Raw genomic sequence first — 21,358 nt, forward strand, 5'->3', positions numbered from 1 at the left:
TTCAGCAACACTATGACCAAAGAATGAGGTCAGCTGACTACCTGAATATACTGAATGACCAGGTTATTACATCAACGGAGTTTTTCTTCCCTGATGTCACGGGCATATTCCTACATGACAATGCCACGATTTATCAGGCTGGAATTGCTAAAGAGTGGTTTTCACACATGGTTTGGCCACCAGAGAATTCAGACCTTAACCCTATTGAGGACATTGTTTGGATGTGCTGGAGAAGGCTTTGTGCAGTGGTCACACTCTCCCATCATCAATACAAGATCTTGAGGAAAAATGAACGCAACACTGAATGGAAATCAATGTTGGGACATCGCAGGCACTTACTGAAACAATGCCACAGCGAATAATCAAAGCTAATGAAGAAATATTACAGTGTGTGAAGTTTTTTTTTTGGTGGCAACTTCATTTTTGGCCAGACAGTGTATTTTCATTGCGAAATTTCGAAGGAGACGGCGAGACAGACAGAGGAAGAGAAAGTCAGGTGCACAGACTGTTCTACAATATGTACACAGGGATAAGAAGTCTCACCTTGAGTTTCCTCCTGGCATTGAATTTCTTCAGACACTCCACAGTCTCCTGCCTGTGCATCATGGAAGCTACAGTGGACCGTTGCTGCAGAAACAAGACGAGAGGATTTTAGGATTAGGACAGAATGGAAACAGCAGGTGGGAGGATGCTGTTTATTCTATCCGATGCCTATGGCATTTTATTATTATCGATGTGTGGGTCTTTAATTCCGGGCCACATACGCAGATCCAGGGATGTTTGAGGGCCTCTGCGGCAGTGATGCGTTTACTGGGGTTGATGGTGAGCATCTTGTTAATCAGATCTTTGGCCTCGGGAGTTACAGTGTCCCACTCAGGGGACGGGAACTGTCAAGAAACAATAAGAGAATGTCGCACACTCATTACACAGACAAACGCTACAAAGACTAAATATAGCAGACCGAAAAGAGAATCTGAGGGAAGGATTTTTTTGGTGAAAATGAATATGCAAGACTGTCAATCCAGAAAATCTATGTTATCTTTCAACACACACTAAGGTTGTGGTTATTTTTTTTATATATATAACTGTAAAATTGCAAACCTTACTCCTGCACCTGTTATCTCTGATTTAAGTGAGGAAAACCTTTCGTCTTTCATGTGATGTCACGGTATGCAGAGGTCCTCTTTAATATCCAAAGGGACCAAACTATTCTGTAGTGGCCCGACCTGATTCCTGATAAGTAATGTGTAGAAGTGTATTTTTAAGCTATACTGTGGAACATCTGTTACAATGGGGGTTTTAAATCCAGAGCCTGTGATGTAAATCCTGCACTGGCGCACTGGTAGCGATGCGGGGAAGACGGTTGGTTTGCCAGGGACAAAGAAGGCTACAGCTGCTATGTAACTGGATCCTATTCCTGAAAAACAAGCAAGTGTTTTTAATGTACAGCCCCGTGGAGAGTATGTGTGTGCACGCTTACATCATAGGCCCCAGCCTTGATTTGTTGGTAGAGGCGGTGTTGATCCTCGTCCCAGAAGGGAGGGTAGCCCACCAGCAGGATGTACAAAATCACACCTGGGAGGAAGTTGTACATTAATTCAAACCATGAACACGGTGTCAGAGTCGTCTCCTCGACACATCTGAACGGCTCAGAATCTGAATATTATTTACCGCAGGCCCACATGTCCACTGGTTTCCCATATGGGTCTTTCCTCAGAACCTCCGGAGATAAGTAGCCCGGGGTGCCAGCAAATCCTGGAGGAGTAATATGAAGGGAGGAGGGTGGGGTGGGGTGGGGAGGTGGAATGGTAGGTGGGATTGGGCAGTTCAGTGACTAAGCTGTTTGTCATCTAAATAAGTGATAGATTGACTGATTGGTTGTTCGATTGACCAACTGTTTCAGGTTGGAAATGTGGATGGATGAATACTCACCGAACCATGCCTGCTGATCCCCCTGTACCTCGATAGCCAGCCCAAAGTCAGCCAACTTGACCGCCGCCCCCTTCAGCTTACTGGCCAATAGAAGGTTCTCAGGCTGGGGGGGGCGGAGTCAAACAGGTTAGAGGTGAGAGGTCACACGCTCTGGGAACAAGCTGCCCACAGACACAGATCTAAGATCAGATTAGCCAAACCAAGTCCTAATTTTTTAAAAACAAAACAAAAAAAACATTAGGGGTCGATGATACTAAACTGCTCTTAAATCAGTGTCTGAGGCAACCCCCTTTCTGCCACACCAATGACAGAGAAACAAAGATGTGCACGGGACCAAATCTCTACGTGACCACGGACATTTTTTTCATGCTGGAGCTGTGGACTTGCTCCCCGAGCCTCATGGATTCAGACGGGAGCGACTCGGTGGTGGGCGTGACGTGCCTGTCCACACCGAGACCAAATCCACTGTTTAAATCCATGAGTGGGAACAAAGTGCACAGTGCAGGGAGAGGGATACAGGGGGAATGTGCGGTGTAACAGGAGACGTGGGTGCAGAGACATGTGACTCGGCTACATACAGTACGGGTGGCGACAAACGCACACCAAACAATTTAGCTCAGTCATAAATATGAACAAGCGCACAGCATGCACCCGTACACACACAAACACACAAACACACACACACACACAAACGGACGCAGGTGCAGAAAGGTCTTTGCTAACCGAAGGCTAGTCAGACTGTGTGCTCTAATGAATAATACATTTCTTAACATTTAAAAACTCTAAACACAGACAGCGTATGGCAGACATTTGGGTGGACAGGACACGGGCAGCAGCTGACAACTGGACATGTCTTCATAACGATCTGAATCATTAAATCACTTCAGGAAAAGACAACTCTCCTCATGGATGGAAAACCCTGTGAATCGCCTGGGGTTACGCGCTCACAATCCGTTGTTTTCTTGCAGCATCTTGCCCCTTTTTTTCTCCAAATCCAAGCGCTCGCGCAAAGTTATGAGAATGCAGGCCAGCAATAGAATATTCATGAGTTTAGAAAACCCTTCATACCTCAATGTGATCTTTACAAAATTAGGCAAATGTGATCATTTATTTATTTTTTTCTTTTGGCTCCAGATTTCCCCTGCTTCTATCGCTGTGGCGCTACACCGAGAGTAACACACAATCACACACACACGCTCTGGAAGAATCACTGCAACATCTGGTCCATGTTCACGACGTTGACAGGAAGGGCATATTAACAACACTGACTAGCTCAACTGTCCTCAACTACATGCTGCTGCAACACTGCAAATCACACCCACTGTGGGAAAGGTTATAGGATTATCTTATCTTATCTAAGAACAAAACAGAAGAAGTGAAGCAGGAAAGAAGTAGGTGGCAGGTTTTGAATGAGAGCTGGCACAAATTTGAAAGCTAGCGCCAAGATCATGTCAGCTTCATCACGCATGCAGTTAACTGCATAACAGGAACATTAAGTAGACTGTGAATAAAGATTTCTTATGACCTTAACACAATTCCAGGTGAGAAAAACAATAAAAAAAAATAATAACATAACGTCATCCTGCACATTGTAAGAGCAGCAGAATGTAAGAAAGAGGCAAGTCTGACTCCGAATGTTGTCTTCCGTATAAAAAGTCAGGACCGCTTCACATACGTTGGCTTCTTTCTTTTTCTTTTTTTTTTCTCCTCTGCAGCAATGGCTTGCAGTCATATACAAACCTTCAGATCCCTGTGAACGATCCCGTTAACGTGGCAGTGATGGACGCTCTCCAGGATCTGCTGTATGCAGTGGCTGAGGGCGGGACAAGCATCGAACAAGCGCAGGGTTGGGATGGAAGGAGAGATGAGGGGGTGGGGGGGAACAAGGAAAAGAAGAGAAGGTAGATGAGAGGAAATAATTAAAGGCAGATAATGAAGAAAGTATTCCATACTCTCCTCATTAGACTTCTTATGTTTGACAGTCTTTTCTTGACGGACGACGCTAGGTCACATGTAGGCAAGTCATTTTTCACATATTTTTATATATATATATAGAAAGAGAGAGGCTCAAGAAAGTTATATAACATCCAACACAAGAAGACACAACCGTCTCTCTGGGGGGGAAGTATTTCAGTATACCGCTGGCAGTGTAAGGTAGGCTGTGTATGATTAATACTGCAGGCTATATGTCATTAATCACCTTTATAAATAACTCTATGAGACGCCTCAGAGACGAGGCAGCTGCATCGCACTTCCGAGACGACCATATGGGAAACATACAAGTACGCGCGCACATACACGGCGTAGGCACACGGTGTTCTCTCCAGTTAACGGGCAGAGATGCATAATGGCTGCTGCGCGCAGCCTTGTGTGCGCGCGCGTGTGTGTGTGGGTGTGCATTACCTGGCATCGGCCTCGCTGTAGTACTCCCTGGCTACTATGTCCTCAAACAGCTCTCCTCCTGTCACCCTGTGGGGACACAGAGACAACGTTCTCCTCCATTTCAAACCAAAACGAAACCCTTCATCAAACGCGCACCTTATTCATCCTTAAGCGACGTACAACAGGTAGAACGCGCCGACTGAAATGCAGCTGATGCTGTGTACTTGCATATTAGTGTGTGTGTGTGTGTGCACATGCATGTTAGTATGAGAACGGGATGAAAGTGGTTTCACGCGCTCCGAGTTTCACACACGAGAACCGCGTGTGGCCTTATTCGGGGTGTGAGCGTGGGTGTTTGCGCACATGCCGGGTAGGATGGGCATACACACACGGTCACACCCTGAGGTTTGCATGGGCGCGCACAGAGAAAGAGAAAGTGTCGGTAGACCAGAAGACGATTGCATCACATCAGCCAGGTGTGCTGTTTATGTGTAAATGAGCCGACCAACAAGATCTTATCTTGCTAGTGCATGACCTGTTAAAAGGTGAAAGACTCCACATGAACCAAATCTGACCTGGCATATACAGTAAAAACAAAATGCATATAAATAACGATGTAAAGCTGGAATATTTTTAAATTACATTGTGCAAAAAAGCAAAACACACCTCAAGTTATTTATAATTGATCTAGTAAATTAGATTAGATAATCTGCATATTCAGGTCAAATATGGGGGATGATAGGTGACGTTTCTCTATTTATGTGTGTATATATATGTTAATTGCAATAAATGCAGCTTTGATGCAACAGCCTGTTAACATGGTAGATTGCTTTTCACTGGATAGCTCTGCAAATGTTTTGTGCAAAGCTATTTATACACAGGGGGGTTGGTACTTCGTCTCATCTAGGTGGGTGGTACATGTCTAAGTAAGATCCACACAAACGCCAGGTCCAACTGTTTCCCAACAAAATGCTGAACTGTCACAAGATGATGGATGTTATTTACTTCGTCTGTCAGTGGTCATAATGTTATGACGGATTACTGTGGATTAGTAAGGCTTTACATTCCTAAGGACAAATCCTCACTTAAACTCAACTGCTAAGAATGGAGAAGGAGGTTATACAAAAGCGAGGGATTTGCGAATGCAGCTTCATAATCAAGGACAACAGTTCAATTCATGGCGTCAACCCTCATCCAGATGCAGACACGAGTTCTGAATTAAAATGAAACACACACTAAACGCGCTGTAATTGGTGCGGTGGATACAAGTGACGGCGAATGTTTGCCTGCGTGTGCGAGACAGAGTCTGTTACTCACAGATCAAACACCAGATAGTGGAAACCCTCTTCCGATATGCTGTCATGGAGTCTTACTGTAAAGGAGATTTAACACAGATACAGGACAGGCCAGGGGAAACGGGGACAGAGGGAAAAAACACACACACACACAAACAAAAAAAACATGTAAAAAAAAAATTCAGCCAGTACTACACTGCAACAAAGTACCCAGAAACTATGCGGTAATGTAACGTTGGGTGGCGTCTAAGTCAAGTAGAAACAGAAGTTTGCTTAATGTGACAACTGAATTATTGGCAGCGGACGACTTGTGAAAAAGCATTTGCGTCATCAGAAATAACTGTTCTGTAACACAGCCACACTCAGACGAGTTTTGATGATGTTGTATTTTCTTTCTCAATGAATGATTCATTTTCTCTTTAAAACAGTTCTTTATTTAAAACAATTCTTTTTTTTAAACATGTTTCCAAGTAAGGCTTTTTATATAATATTTGTCCATTAACACATGGTTCTCGTTTACTTACTTACACTCCTACAATGTGTTTATTGCACAAAAACCCCCCAAGGCAAATTCCTTTGGTAAAACTGCCACTGTGTGCAGAAACGTCTGAAGCATTGCAATAATAATTAACTGGGTATTTAAGTTGGAGGTTTCGTTAATAATGTCCACAAAACCACATGTTGGAGCAGCTGTCCTTCATCACTTCTTCGCTAAACGGTGGCGTAGATAAATATGTTATTTCAATCTGAAACAGTGACGTCTAAGTGAAGAAAGAGCACGTGTGCCTGAGCGCAAAAAAAAAACAAAAGGGGAGCGGCAGCTTATGTCGGAGGAATAATGAGGAGGAAAGAGTGTGTAAAGGGTCAGTGGTTCGGGGGAGAGGGGGGTCTTTTTGATGACTCAGCTCTTGCAGGTACATCCTCATTAGATAGTTGCACGCGCAAACACACACACACACACACACACACACACACACACACACACACACACAAGCACTCTCTCTCACAAGCGTGTCTAGAAGATGAATGGCCATCAGAGAAATCACAGGAGACCCGAACAGAACGTGTGTGTTTGGTTTGTGCATGCTTTGAGATTGAGGACGCGGCGCTCACCGATGTTGGGGTGCTTCAGTAAACGGCAGATCCTCGCCTCCCTCTCCAACTTTTGATGATCTAAAAAAAAGAAAAACAGAGGCGACACAAAGAGAGGCAGGTTACTTTAACGCCTGTAGACTGGGCTTTCTGCGTCATCTGACACGGAGCTGGTTTGGTTCTGACTCGGTGGGGGACAGGGTGAAGGGTGTTCGGGCGTCTGTCAGTGTCAGCGCGTGTTTCCGTGGTGTCTGTCTGTCTGTCTGTCTGGGTGCGTGTGCGTGCACGCTGGCTTTGCTTCAGCCTGCTGTTGTCTTTATCAGAACTGAAATGCTTGACAAAAATAATGTGACCTGATATGTGCTTGGTTGAACGCCACGAACAGGACAGGCAACAGGGAACAACAGCAGGGCGAACAGCCGCGGAGGATGCACGTCGACCTCTGGCGTCGGACTCGACGTGGGCGCCTCTAATGCGCTTGAGGACAAACTAAATGTAAATTAAACTAAATGTTCACCTACTGAATCAGATTTATCAATTAGACTTTATTTGTAAAGCACTTTTCATGCAAAAGTAGCACAAAGTGCTGTATACAATAATCCCACATGAACACACACACCCCCACCCCTTCCTCCGACACAAACACACACCCACACATGCACAGACAGACACACAATTCATTGTGTCGAGCAAATAAAACAGGATTCATTAGAGCCGGAGCACCAACAGTGGAAACGCTACCGTAGGCTGGATAAAAACGACACCCTGAAAATAATACATAGTCCTAAAACACTTAAGGTCATAAAAAAGCACTATAAAATGCTAACTACAGAGACAGTAAAAGAGATTAAAAAAAATAGTAAACAAGTAAATAAATAGATAGTTAAGATCAAATTAAGTAAAGTCTAACTATTAACAAATACAATGCAGGTCAGTTACAGTACGCATATGTTGGACGGATCCCTTAAAATGTTTTAAAGCAGAGCCTTGACATTTATTTTTAATTACAATGAGCATAATTAAGAAAGTAAGTAAACTTTACTTACATAGCACCTTTGACAGGTGATAAACCACAAAGTGCTTAACAATGAAATAGTAAAAAGACAGAATGTTGCACAAAAGAATAATACAAAAGTAAAAACACATACATTCAATGGAGTTAAGAGAAAAAACAAAAGAAGAATAGAATTCAGGTTAAAAACAGTCATAAAATTTCCAAAATAAAAATGCCCATTTCCTGCTTTTTAAAAGCATCAACAGAATTGAGGCAACATGATTACATCACCGCCATAGTGATGAGGTCACATGTTTTTTTATTGTCACGCAACCGTATATGAGACAAAATTCTGTTTATATATTCAGTTAAATCGGGGAGGCTTTATCTCTTCTTATTCATCCACTGCAGGTTATACCAAACATAAATCAGAGGCTTTATGGAAATATTGAAACTTAACTTGTGCGTCAGTGTAATAAAGTGCTAACTAAGTGATCTTAAGTGATTTAATCCACGGGACTACTGAGGAATAGATATGAACGTCTAATAAAATAAATATTCCAGCTCTGATTAAAACATGACTTATTCTTCCGCTGAGATCCAGCATAAATACTGCATTTAAATGTGTCCCATTAAATTAAATTTCCGACTCTAACAAACCTCCACAGAATCTGTTAGCACATCCAGATGCCTGCCAACAGGAAAGACGGCGCATCTTGAACCCGAACGCGACATCGTCTGTCCTCGTCGAGAAACAGACAACGACAGCAGGTATTAAGAGTTACCGTGTTCCTACAGAACTGGGACAGAAGCCCAGACAGGAAATATGGCAGCTCAGACAGCGTCCCTCCGGTGTGAGACCAGACTGAATTTATCTGACTTGGTGAACAAGGAGTGACGCTCGAAATCTCTCCGTCACAAGAACCAAAAGTCCAGTGACCCTGATTCGGAACAACTGAGTCAGAGATGAAGTCGTTGTGAGCAACACACAGTACAGTACAGTGCTGAGGCGACCCACTTCAACTTTGCCTCAAGACAGAGAAAGAGAGAGAGAGAGAGAGAAGAAGAGCAGCGAGTTCAGATTTTTTTTTTTTCCCTTTTCCTCCAAATAAAATAGGACGCCTATTTTTCACTCTCATCTGTGTCTCCTTCCTCTCTGCTCATCTTGATGCTATGGAAACTGCGAGCTCGGTGCAGCGCAAAAGCAGCAAGACCAACAAAGAATGCCAAGCATCTTGTTCTCATTACAGGCCCAGGTATCAGTGTAGTCTTGTGTCAGTGCGGCAACACCCACAGGAATAAAGAGGCGTACGGACCCGGGGGCTCGTGGCAGCCACGGACAGGGCGGCCCGCTGCAAAATGTGACGTTCAGCAGTCACAGTGGTAGAGTCGATTCAAAACAAGCACACAAAAAAACAATCTATAAATCAATGAGGGGACGGCTTCGGGGCCGTCACAGTAGCTGCAGGGCTGATGAAGATGCTGAATGCATCTGGGGAAGATCCTTAGCCGCGGCTTTGTTTCATACAGCTAGAAAGCTTGGAACGTTCTGCAGAGTCGCTCCGGCGCACAGAACCGATGTTTGTCTTTTTATGTGGTCACAAGTCTGCACAAGTTTGCATTCGGTTCAAGTATGCCGACAGCTCCCTGGCACACATGCGTCCTGACAGGCAGAGCCAGGAACAAGGGCATTACTGCGCGATTAGCAGGACCCTCTGAGCAAGGTCGCTGATCTCTCCATGTCAGCCTCAGTCTCTTCACGTTACTGAAACCCACATCAGCCTCCGGCGTCCGCACTAATGTAAAACAGATTTACTGCACTGACACCATCTTACACGTCCATTTCTTCGGTTACACGTCAATATTTACTTCAGCCCAGCAGCTTGACATTACACAGCTATACTTACGCTGTGAGTGGAATTTAAGTGAATCAACGTGTATTTGCGCCGCATGCACAAAACACAAAGTGCTATTGAAAATCTGTTATAGATATGACAATAAATCACAGCCTTGTATTATATAAGCCTCCTCACCGACAGGCAGTACACACCATATTTCATCATGACAGCACTTTGCACCAGTCAAATTACTAGAAAGCATAACACTCTGCTGAACTCAAGACCGCATTTTAAGTTTCAAAACTTTCTGGTGCCGAAAAGTACATCTGGCTGCCCACACAAATACTGAGTGGGCAGCCAGATGGTCAAACAGGCAATTTGGCAACTTAGTTGAAAGTGCAAAAAACTACTCAAGTCTTCCAGATTGGACGTAGAAAAGGCAGGAAACCTTCCTTCTCTAATTAGACGCGGTCTTGTCGAAGCGGGCGTCCCTGCCAGAACCACAGACGAATCTCAACCTGTGAGAAGCATTTGGGATTTGTGGTTAGGTTGATCTATTCAAATACGTTTGGACTCTGCGTGCTGCATCAGTCCCAGAAACTCGAATTCTGCAGAAGCGCTCCATTGGCGTACAAGTTGGAAGACAGGAAAATGTCACTTTTTTAAATTGATTAAATCACCACTCTACGGCACATATAGTACAAAGGCATTCGCGTTAGGGTGTATTTTTTGCTGCAGCCCACTCACTGACTGTGCACTATAAATGTCTGTCATATGACAGCCTCACTCCTTCTCTCCATCATTTTCCACCTCCACTTTTCTTTCACTCTGTCTGCCTCCTCTCTCTCCATCTCTCTCTCCCTCCTCCACAGGTAGTCCACCTCCTAGCCGGCTGGACATCTGTTGTCTAGCAACTCCTGCACCAATCAGAGCGCGAGGCCTCTCTCCTCGCCTCTCCTCTCGTCTCCTCTCCTCTCCTCTGCAGTGGAACCAGGCTTGCATGCAAATGGCAGACGTCGAGAGTTCACACGCAAGTATCAAACTCCACAGAATGGCAGAGAGGAAGGCACGGGCGGCTCGCTCCGCGTCTGAGTTGCAGACGACGCGCCGATTCGAGCGCATCTGCTCCCGTCAAACCAATACAATAAACCCGTCGCCGCAGCATGAACTCGGATAGGGATGGAGCGGGGGAAGTCAGGCTTTAAAGACGTTGTACTGCGGCAGATAAGATGTTACGACTTCAGCTGTGTACGGAACGGAGAGGAGAGCGGGAGAGAGTATCAGGATGAATACAAAAACGTCAAAACCGCCACTTCTCGGTGTAGCCTGCAGCTACAGCCTCTGCAGCAGCAGCAGCAGCACGTTAGTGCAGGAGACAGGATGCTGCTGAAAGCTCTGGCAAACCAGGAAGATGTGGAAGAGTACGCTGTTGATTTTAGGTGAAATCTGCAAACGAAACACTTCCAGTATGTAGGTTTAATAAGAATAAACAAACCATTAAGCTACTATGACTATAACCTGCTATTGCATATAAAAAAACACAATGAACCAGTCCACATGGTGTTGATCCACGTGGTTTCCCTGAGCTATGCAGTTTTCCCCCAAGAGATTATTATTTTTGCAAACATAAATATATATCTGTAAATGCAGTGAAGGTGTGTATTAGCGTACCACAGCATTTTTATTATCAATGGATGAGCGAATCGTATTTTACACCTTCCCCTCAACACTCTTCTGCTGCGAGCGACTCTGAAATCTGCCCGACTCTCAAAACTTCTCAGGCCGACAACAATGAGCTGTGACTGGCTGACTAAAACGCTTTGCAACACTCGAACGCATCGGTGCGCGTGCCAGCCTGAGCCCTGCTGCCGCCGCCGCCGGCCACAGACAGAGGTGTTTCGCTTACACGGTCAAAACTGACAGCGGCATTTTCCACATTAATGCAAGGCCGGTGTAATCGCGCAGACAAACGAGCAGCTACTCCAGTCGGCTTATACCATTCAACACTATCTGGATCTTTTTGGCCTGATCTAAGCTGAACATCTGTCCGTGCACGTTACGACTTCTGCAGAATTACTCTTAACGTATTAAATCGATGGAGGTGTCATGCGAAAGGTTTTGCTTGTTTAACGTGCTTCAGTTTGTCTTGTAATCTACTTTTGTGGGGAAAAGAAAAAGAAAAAAAAAAACGGTTACACAACTTGCAATGACTGTGGCGAATCCCTCTTCCTCTTTAATCTCCAGATTACAAATCATTTCTCTGTGCCATAAAACATTTCAACACATCTGTTGTGCAATCTTCCTTTTTGAAACTGTGATGCAGAACAGAAGTCGCAAGAACCTCAAAATTATTTAGTAATAAATCTTGGTTTATGGGAATTCATACTCTCACTTTTGTAAACTTTCTGTTTCAAGGGGATATTGTTAAGTGGCAGATACGACAGATTGACACACATCGAAAGTGGCAGGCCTAAAACGAGGAATCGTGAGACAGGTGCAGGGGCTCTTAAGAGCTGCAACGCAGTCAGCTGCTGTCCCGTCTGTAGGACGCTGACCTCTCGCATTTGTCGCATCGTAAACCATCCTGTCAAAAACCAGCTATTTCTTGGTTGGCATTCCAAGTATGTAGTCTTTGTGCAGTCCAGATTAGGATTTCACACTTTGTAGCACGCTTAGGAAGGACCCTTTGTCGTTAGTGTTCATTTGTCAAATGGGAGCACGACATTAGCGGAGCTACTTAGATTGCGCTGTTGTCTCTTTAATGCAAGAAGAGGGTTACAATTGAGCGACAGCTGAACTATCATTATTTCTAGAATTCGGTGGTTAAAAGCACTCATATGACCATAAAGGTTACTAACTGTAAGAACTAGAATTATCACCTCGTCTGAGCCAAAGTCCAAATTCTGTACCTGTAGTAAGATTTTGATTAATTATGATAACATTCAACAGTGCCAACAACATGTTTTGTGAGGTCACTGAGACCTTTGATGTCCAAATTCTATTTAAGTGGGCTGCGCTTTCTGAAGAAATTCACGTAGGGCTTTCTATTGAAAAAATATCCTCGGAAATGGCAGGTCAGGGAGTTGTGAGTAACTCTACCAGTAATCCTAATATGAGCCATTTACACAGTTTATCTTTCATTGGAAATGGAAAAGTCATTGCATTAATAACAACGTCCTTTTCACTTTTAACAAACAAAAAGAAAATGAGATAGTAGCTGTGATGGTGTCTAGTTTTACTTTGTTTAACGATAAAGTAAACATACACTGAAGTCTATTTGCTGCAGGAGCTTGTCACAATCTTGACAAGAAACATGCTTGCAAAGCGCGTCGTCTTGAAAAGCCGCTGACCAGCTGTTTACTCTTATTGCAACACAAGAGAAGTCCTAGACTTTCCACAGCAGGACCTGACCACCCCGACCTGTACTTCTATCGCTGCCTCGCTCTTTCACTTTTTGATGTGTCGCATCTGCAGCCACACTGCACCAGTGTGTATGTTCGCATGCGCCATGTACGTGTGTGTGCGCGCTATCTTTGCCTTTTGTAGTACAGCGTGCTCTGAGTCCGAACCTAGACGTGTGACAGAGAAGGACAGTTGAATGCAAAAAAAAGAAAACAAAAAGAGAGATTTGGCAAAATGGATAGACAGTGAATGTGTGGCTGTGGATGTAGCAGAAGCAGAATGACAATCAGGATGTTCTCCTGAAACTAAAAAAATTACTTTCAATTTATTAACTTTAATATTATTATTATTATTATTATTATAGTTCAGATTGTCATCAATTTACTTTAATTGGTGGGAGTTGCAAGATCAGTGGCGCTGTATGGGGGGGTAAAAAAGGTAAAAAAAAAAGGTAAAAAAAAGAAAATTATTAAACAATCTTCATAAAAAACATCATTGTTTAATACAATATAGTAGTAAGTAATGTGTGATCTCTTGGTTTTTGCTCAATCTTGGCAGTAAACATTAAATATCAGCTAATAAGATGTTAAATAATATTGACCAATCACCCCCATGAGGTTGCATTAAAAGGTTTGGTCCTGCCTTAGTGCATGGCTTGTGCAGGTAACAGTCTACTCCATAGCTAGATCAGTCACAATGTTTCCCAGTAGTAAAGGAAAATCATGTTTTGTTTTGTTTTTTTTGTTTGTTTTTTTTAAATGTGAAAGGCGAGACAAAAAGTGGTAGAAATTAACCTGTTGTTCATAGTGACGCAGCCCATACAGACGTCTGTATGGGCTGCGTTCAGGCAGCAGTTGTTGTCATTTTCATTCATGGGGCCCAAAAATTCCTGGCAGCGCCCCTGTACAGGATGTACACGTGGTAAGGACATGAGAAAGAATTAGAAACACGGCGCATTATTCTTTTTTAACAGCAACCTGACTTTCTGATACCAAATGTTACCCATTATATTTCATGAAAACATTCAAGTTTTTGGTTTCAATCATGAGCCGATTTTCCGAAGGCATCTCTCACCGGCCCAGAAGACCTGCAGCAAATGTCTTTACCATTGACTTCTATATTAAGTGGTAAGTTAATTAAGTGGCTAATAACCACAATGTGACCTGTATGCTGCAGTAACACTTAACACAGACCAGAACATTTAGCCACATCAGATGTGAAGCGGGTGGCATTTATTGCTACGGGAGAAAAGGAACGGAAAGGGCAATATTTTACTGTGGCTGCGCTAATGTCACAAGATAAAGGTATGTATCACAATTTGGAAATGAGCAGTAAAACTTGAGCAGGATCTTAACGTCTATTTTTTCCCTCGCACGGATATTTTTGCAACAACACACATACTCAAAACTAGGTCATTCGTGCCAAAAAAGAAGCCAAGAGGCCGACCCCGGTTTCGTCTGCAGACGCCCCAAACTGTAGCAGGAGTTGATGAAAAGCAGAACGTTGGCTGACCCGCTCTTTTCCACAGTGAGCACATTGCAAGTCATCGGGGAAAGCTGGTACCAAAATATTTCTGCATGTGGGCTGAATTGGTAATCCCTCCAAAACTAACACCATATAAGTTGTGTCGCTCCGTATTCACTTACGTCTGTAAGGTCGGGTTTCTTGGTGGAAAAAGTCAAATCGAAAGGTACTGAATCACACGAAAGATTCTTACAAAGTATAATTGTTGCAGATACCGGTAATAATAACCGACAAAATAAATACAAAAGACAGAATCTTGTTTATTGCGGCTTCTCAAATGTCCTCTGCTTGTACATCATTGTAAATGCAATATCTCTGGATGTTATTACAGAGTTTGCCAGACAAAATAAACAGCTTGAAAATATATTCTGGGAACCTGTGACGGGCTTTAATCGATTGACTCTTCTGCAGAAATCAATAATTAAATCGATGAAAACAGAACTTCTTTTTTCGTAAGCCCTTACCCTACACACACACACACAAATGCACAGTGCACACACATACGACCTAAACCACGATGGAGGGACAAGAACTGCTCTGCTCCAATTTAATTAAGTGTTTTAATTAAAAAGATGTAGTGGGGTGAATGTAACATCCTATGTGACCAGCGGCTAAGTGCTTCTCCCTCATACGGTTCCATTGTAGCCTCTGCAGAGAGCAGGGATGCGATGAAACCGTCCAGGACGCCAAGACACCGTCACCCTCCGCTGGTTCCCAACAGAGGAAGAATTATGAAGCCGATAACTGCCCTGCTTTCTCTTCTGAAGGGAAACAAAAGGTCGTTGGCATTACAGATAAAACTGCCCCAAGAGTCAGGCTGGGAGTCTAATAACGTAGGGTAATGTCTGCCTTCATCTTATCCGGTGTGCGCAGAAACGCACATTAGACAAATATGTAAAAGTGGTTCAATCAGGGAACGCCGATGAGTGTGCCAAAGACATCCGGACAAAGACACACAAACACAAAGAAACATTCATGATCACATACACATGCCATGGGTTTAAACGCGGCAATGAATCCCCAATAAGCAAGTTATGCTTTATTCTAAGTGAGGGGATGAGGAGCAGTGGCAGCGCCAAGGTACCGGAATACAGCACCCATCATCACACAAGATAATACAAAAGCATAATACCAGAGAATATCATGTCTGACGCATGACAGAAGAAATAAAATTTCCCCTCCTTCTTAATAAAGAAGAAAGACTCTCACGAGGTTTACCAGAAAGAAGGAAAACACTTTGGATAAAATAACTGAAAGAAAGGGTCCAGATTAAAAACACATGATCCAACCCTCGAGGTAGTTTTAGGGAAGTTTATTATTATTATAGTCTGCAAAGCCTGCCAATAAGTCTGGAGCAGGGGTGTCCAACTCATTTGGTTCAAGGGGCCACATACAGGCCAATTCAATCCCACGGGGCCCAGACCGATAAGCTATGAAAACAATGACAACTCCATATTCATCTTTTGCTTTAATTTCACTTTCTTTTTCTCCACTTCCTGTTCTTCCTTTTCGGTCCATGTATGTTTTGGTCACTGGATTTTCCATTAAGAAAAGGTCATTAAAAAACAACAAAAAAAAGCATTTATTGACTTTCATTTCAAAATTGAAATTCAAGGCATTTTTCTTCATCAGGGTCGAGAATGGACAAAGCAAAACTTTAGAAACTACTCGCTTTTCGTCTTTTCTTTCATATTTTGCAACCGGAAGTAGTAGGAGCACATATGAGGACGGTGCTGTGCTTCTGCCCAAACATATGACTTCTACCTGTGGTTTCCATAGCTAGCCCAGGCTAAAGTGCCTTTGTAACCTTATTCTGATGTGATTTTTGGTAAAATTCATGGCAAAACAAATTCTTGTCATCTGCAGAAATCTCTGCATGCATACCAGGATAATGTTAGCTACTAGCTAACTGTTCCCTGTTTATACGTAGTTATTTTTAGTTTTTACCTGAAATACGTGGCTTAGTTTTTTTGCAGCAACGTAATCTTCACTGAGACAAACCCTTTAACTTTTTGTCGAAAATCAACATACTCATCCGTGTCCATCAACTTCTGTTACACGGTGCCGTCCTCGGACGTGCTCTTTCTTTGAAAAGGACCACTTCCGATCGCACAATATCCTCCTGAGACCCAAGCTTTTATTTGGTATGCATTTTTAATTCCTCCAAGGTATTTGGGATTAGTAGGACCTACAACATATAAAAACTAAGCATCATCTTTGAACAAGGAGCAGTAGTTTTTGAAAAAAATCAATGTCCTCATATGTGGACACTGGGATTATTTCATTATTTTTATCAAGGGTCTTCTCAGGTTTATGATTTATATTATAAAGAAGACACCAATGTGTGACAAAATCTAAAACTGTTGTTAATACATGGCTGTGCAATGACAAAATTGTAAACAATGAAGTCCTCAAATGAGTACTTGCTAATTAGCAACAATTGCTAATTTGTTAAATTTGTATGTCATATGAATAAGTAAATAGGTTTTAACCTTCGCTATCACTACATGACAGATTAAAGTGTCCACTAATGAGGACATTTGGTTTAAATGAAGGATAATGAGCTGCAATAAAACCTAAAACTTAACGTCCCCCTATGAGGACACCGGGTCTCAGGAGGATATGAAAAAAGACTTTTTGTTTCTGTCTTCTAACGATTTTATTTTTTGTTTTTCGAGACTTAGAAAACTAAAAGCAAGTGGTTTTTGAAGTTTTGTTTATCCATTCTCAATGGAAAAAAAATGGCTTGAATTTTAATTTTGGAATTTCAAAATGAAAATCGGATAACTGCTAATTTTTTGTCTTTTCTCCTCCTCCCCTTCTTCTTAACACTTCTGTCCCCTTTTCATCTTCCTCCTTTTCTTCCTTTCTCTTTTTTTTTGGCGTTTGTGGCCTGCAGACGGCCTGTCTTCACCCCTCCTCTAGAGACGGTGCAAAAACTTTCCACCCACGTGGTACACGCTGTGGATAAAAACTTCTCTTACATCACTGTTGATGTTAGGGGCTCCGATTCAATGTCCAAGAACCACCCTTAGGAGCGTTTTCCTGAGAAAGATGTGAGTCGCACACAGATGCAAACCAGCCTTAAGAGGAACAATATGCCAGAGATCCAGAAAAAGGACAAAAATAAATAAATAAATAAAAAAGACTGGCAAACAATAGGCAGCGTGAAAGAGGGAGGGAGGTAGGAGGAAAATAGAGACAGATGCACTACTGTGTAATTAAGAATGTCCTTGCTTTTCTGCACAGTCCATTAGGCTTGTTAGTCATACTGTAGGTTATTCCGGGCTCAACGATCAATTGTTCTTGTTGAATTCCTGACATCTGAAAAATGCAAGAGCTGCAATTTTGATTTGAATGATTCAAAGGATGACACTTTTATCTAATGACTGCCGATTTCACCAGTAGCAGCAGCAGCGGGATGTTTTCCGGTTTGGTGTCATGTTTGCATCTCCTCGCAGTTAATCAGCATTCACTGTATTTGTTGGCAACGTTTGGATCGTTGCAGTGAAACGCTCTAATCATTCAAACATGGTAATGGTTAGACCGTCTATGTGCTTTTCAGACAGACAACTACAGCGGCAGACAAAAATGGAACACACCGAAATCTCTGTTAAATGCTGGAGTCCACGTATTGCCGTTTCAGAGCTGTGAAATAGTTTCTTCTACTCATTCCTGACCTTTAAAAATAGTCATTTTCAGACCAGTAACAGTCTGGTTTGTTTTCCTGTGCCGTGTCTTTTTCAGCTTTACACCAAATTATTTTTTAAATTTTACACACATGTAAAGAAATGCTGTAGAAACAGGCTTTCCTGTGACCGCTGGCAGTCTGTTATGCATGACAGGTGACCGTCGACTGAAACCAAAAACAAAAAAAACAAAAAAAATAACTCAAACCTGGCTCCTTGCAAAAGATAGATCTTCAGTCGTGTGTGTGTGCTTGTCTGTGTGTGTGAGATAGAGACACACAGAGTGAGAGCACGACCAGCATTTATTTTTAGCCTTCAAGTACCCAGTGAGTCATGTGACCCCTCCTTCCTTTCCTTCCCTCCTGTGTCTCTGTCTATCTCTGTGTCTTTCTTATCCGTTCTCCCTGCTCCCTACTCTTCCCTTGAATTAAATGCGAGGTGAAACACAGTCACAGCGAGACTTTAGAGACGGAAAAAGAGAGGGAAGAGAAAGCGGGGAGGCAGCAGGAAGGAGGACAAATCTTTATACAGTGGGGTCAGCCGTGGATCAGTAGACTGGAATGACATCAAGGCCGAAAAGACACTAATTCTGACCCAAATTCTTCGCCGGCACGGTACATTCCTTAAAAATGAAAGATAACAATTTGGGGGAAGATGGGATGAGATGACGGAATCAGAATCAGCTTTAATATTCCTCCAAGACGGATATTTCCAAATCTTAATTTCGGTGTGAAAATATTGCACCTCATTATCTTCTCATCGCCCACTCGTTTTTTTACACAGGCCCCTTTTTTAATATTCAAAACATCTGTATTGCAGCTGCAACAGATTAAACGGCGCAAAGCTACCAAGCTGCTAACCCGCGCTGGAAGGGCCACGTACTGTAGTCAGGCGAGCACGGACTCACAAATAAGGACACCCACGCACACGGGCACACTCAGACAGATGAGGGATTACAGACACGCACACAAGCACCTGCATGGTTCGGGACATGCACACAGCGCGTCGCGGGCAAAACGACAAAAGATAGCGAGGCGGGACCCTGGCGCGTGCGCGACGGGAGTGGACAAATACCCCGGCCGCTGCAAGGAATAAGGCGCGCGCTGAAGTATCGACCCTCTTGATTATCAGCCTCGCTTCCTCTGCTTCCTATCCGTTTTCGACTTCGCTCTCATTCACCCACTCATCTGCTGCTTTTAATGAAATGCTGCATTATCAGGATTGCAGATTGCAGGACTGGCTGCTCGCACATGTGTGCATGCATGACCAGAAAGAAAGAAAAGCACGCGTGCGCGCACACATCGCCTTGATCTGCCTGCCACCAATCCCACCAATCCCTTCCCTTAAACCCCTCTCAATTATATAGTATCACACGCACGCACACGGTGGCGGAGAGGGGTTGAGGGGAGGTCATGATCCTACCAGGGAGAGGGGAATCAGAGTTGCAATTCTAAGGCTTATCGCAGAAGGACGGTAAGACCATATCTGACACGCAAGCACGCCCGGTATGTAAACCTCTATTCACACACAGAGCAAAAAAAAAAAAAAAAGAAGAGAGCGCGTGTTTGTGTGCGTAGACCCACATGCACAAGTGGTGACATAATTCTTTGCAGTATTTTTGGAAAATGTGTCCATGCGAGCGGTGAGACACTGATCCGTCTCCCGAGGTGTCCATTACCAACCGCCGCGCTCTGCAACCGAAAGGGTCAACACGGGCCGACAGAAGAAGGACAAGAGAAAGGGAAAGAGGACTGTTGAGGGAAGGGGGGGCGGGGGCAGCGCGGACTGAAAGGGGCAAAGAAAAAGAGAGGGTATATGGGCAGAGGGATGACGGAACGAAGGCCAGGGTGGATGGTGGGGTATTAGCAAAGGATGAAGGAGGGAAGGAAGGAAGAAAGGGGTGGGCGCACTGGATGGCTGCTGAAAAATGTAACCGTGTCTTGGAAACCACCAGGTATGAAAGAGGGAGGGGAAGGGGAGGGAAATACATAAAGAGCAGAGAACGTGGAGAGGGGTGGGATGATAAGGAGGAGAGAGACCGAGGGCTGCTGGAAAGGAATGAAAGGTAAAACGCTGCAAAGAGGGGGAGGGGCGGCTTGTTAATACACACATACCAGTACACTACCACAAACCGCAAATTTGCATCGCCGCGATGAAACGGCGGCTCGCGGCTCGACGTGTGCAGGAAACTCGTTTTGAGTTAATAGCTGCAAATTTGATTTTAGCCGGAGGGCTCGTGTTACACAAGCGCGACACCTGGACGTCGCAAACAAATGAGCAGTGACACGAATTCACCACTGGGCTGAGCAAAACTTCAAAATAAATAAATAAATTAATGAGGCGCAACACACCGTTGGTTTTGCAATCACAAGTGGCCCGTTTGTGGTTCCTGGGTCATGTGTGGGCTTGCGCATGCACGTTCGGGAGTGTGCTCATGAGCTCGGGTGTGTGTGTGTGTGTGTGTGTGTGTGTGTGTGTGTGTGTGTCCCAAGCCTGAGGCAACCAGGCCAGCAGCTACAATTACAGTGACGGATGTGAAAGAACTGGGTCGGCTTCGCAAGAGATCTGCCCCTGGGACGACAAGACCAGCCAGAGCCCTGAATCAATACAGAACACACGCACGCACACACGCATGCACACATACACACACACAAGGTTGTACGTGACAAACATTTTACACGAAAACCAAAGGACAGATCCCAATGACACAAATGAGAGGGACGGCCGCACATCTCCAAAAGTGCAACTGCGCAGAAGCGGCGTTACATGCCACTCGAGGTCTTCGCCGTTTCCTTCTGCACATGCGAAAAAAAGAAAAAAAAACGTAATCGTCCAAAATCCAGATGAGTCTTTTCCTCCCTCTGTGCCAGTCTGTCGCTCACTCGCTGACGTTAAGACACACTCTAACACTCTCGCTCTCCCTTTCAGAGCCCCAAAGCCGGTTTCAGGGGCAGCAATGTTCACGGCTCATCTGCACGTAACTCTGTGAGAATGTCTTTCTGCTTGTGTGTAGCGTACGTGCCTGTGTGTGTGTGTGTGTAGCATACGTGCCTGTGTGTGTGTGTAGCATACGTGCCTGTGTGTGTGTGTGTGCTTCCTACCTCTGGCAGAAAGCTTCTTGGTGTTGATGATTTTGGCAGCATACTCCTGTCCAGAGGAGATCTTCACGCACCTCCTGACCACAGAGAAGGCGCCCCTGAAACAAACATG

The 21,358-nt window shown here is 43.9% G+C and overlaps 1 protein-coding gene across 6 annotated transcripts in view; it reads right to left on the bottom strand.

Annotated features, from left to right (window-relative positions):
• Window positions 1-21,358, bottom strand: part of camk2d2 (calcium/calmodulin-dependent protein kinase (CaM kinase) II delta 2) — a 36,703-nt gene that overhangs the window by 12,296 nt on the left and 3,049 nt on the right. For all 6 annotated transcript variants that reach the window (XM_047575284.1, XM_047575292.1, XM_047575327.1 and 3 more), the window contains exons 2-11: window positions 21,250-21,344; window positions 6,723-6,782; window positions 5,632-5,686; window positions 4,336-4,401; window positions 3,673-3,745; window positions 1,933-2,035; window positions 1,672-1,755; window positions 1,481-1,575; window positions 765-887; window positions 544-627 (exon numbers count right to left, since the gene is read on the bottom strand). In XM_047575284.1, coding sequence (XP_047431240.1) covers window positions 544-627; window positions 765-887; window positions 1,481-1,575; window positions 1,672-1,755; window positions 1,933-2,035; window positions 3,673-3,745; window positions 4,336-4,401; window positions 5,632-5,686; window positions 6,723-6,782; window positions 21,250-21,344 — 838 coding nt within the window. The remainder of the gene's footprint in view (window positions 1-543; window positions 628-764; window positions 888-1,480; window positions 1,576-1,671; window positions 1,756-1,932; window positions 2,036-3,672; window positions 3,746-4,335; window positions 4,402-5,631; window positions 5,687-6,722; window positions 6,783-21,249; window positions 21,345-21,358) is intronic.

Source organism: Mugil cephalus, chromosome 2 (genome assembly GCF_022458985.1).
Source record: "Mugil cephalus isolate CIBA_MC_2020 chromosome 2, CIBA_Mcephalus_1.1, whole genome shotgun sequence".
Taxonomy (NCBI): Eukaryota; Metazoa; Chordata; class Actinopteri; order Mugiliformes; family Mugilidae; genus Mugil; species Mugil cephalus.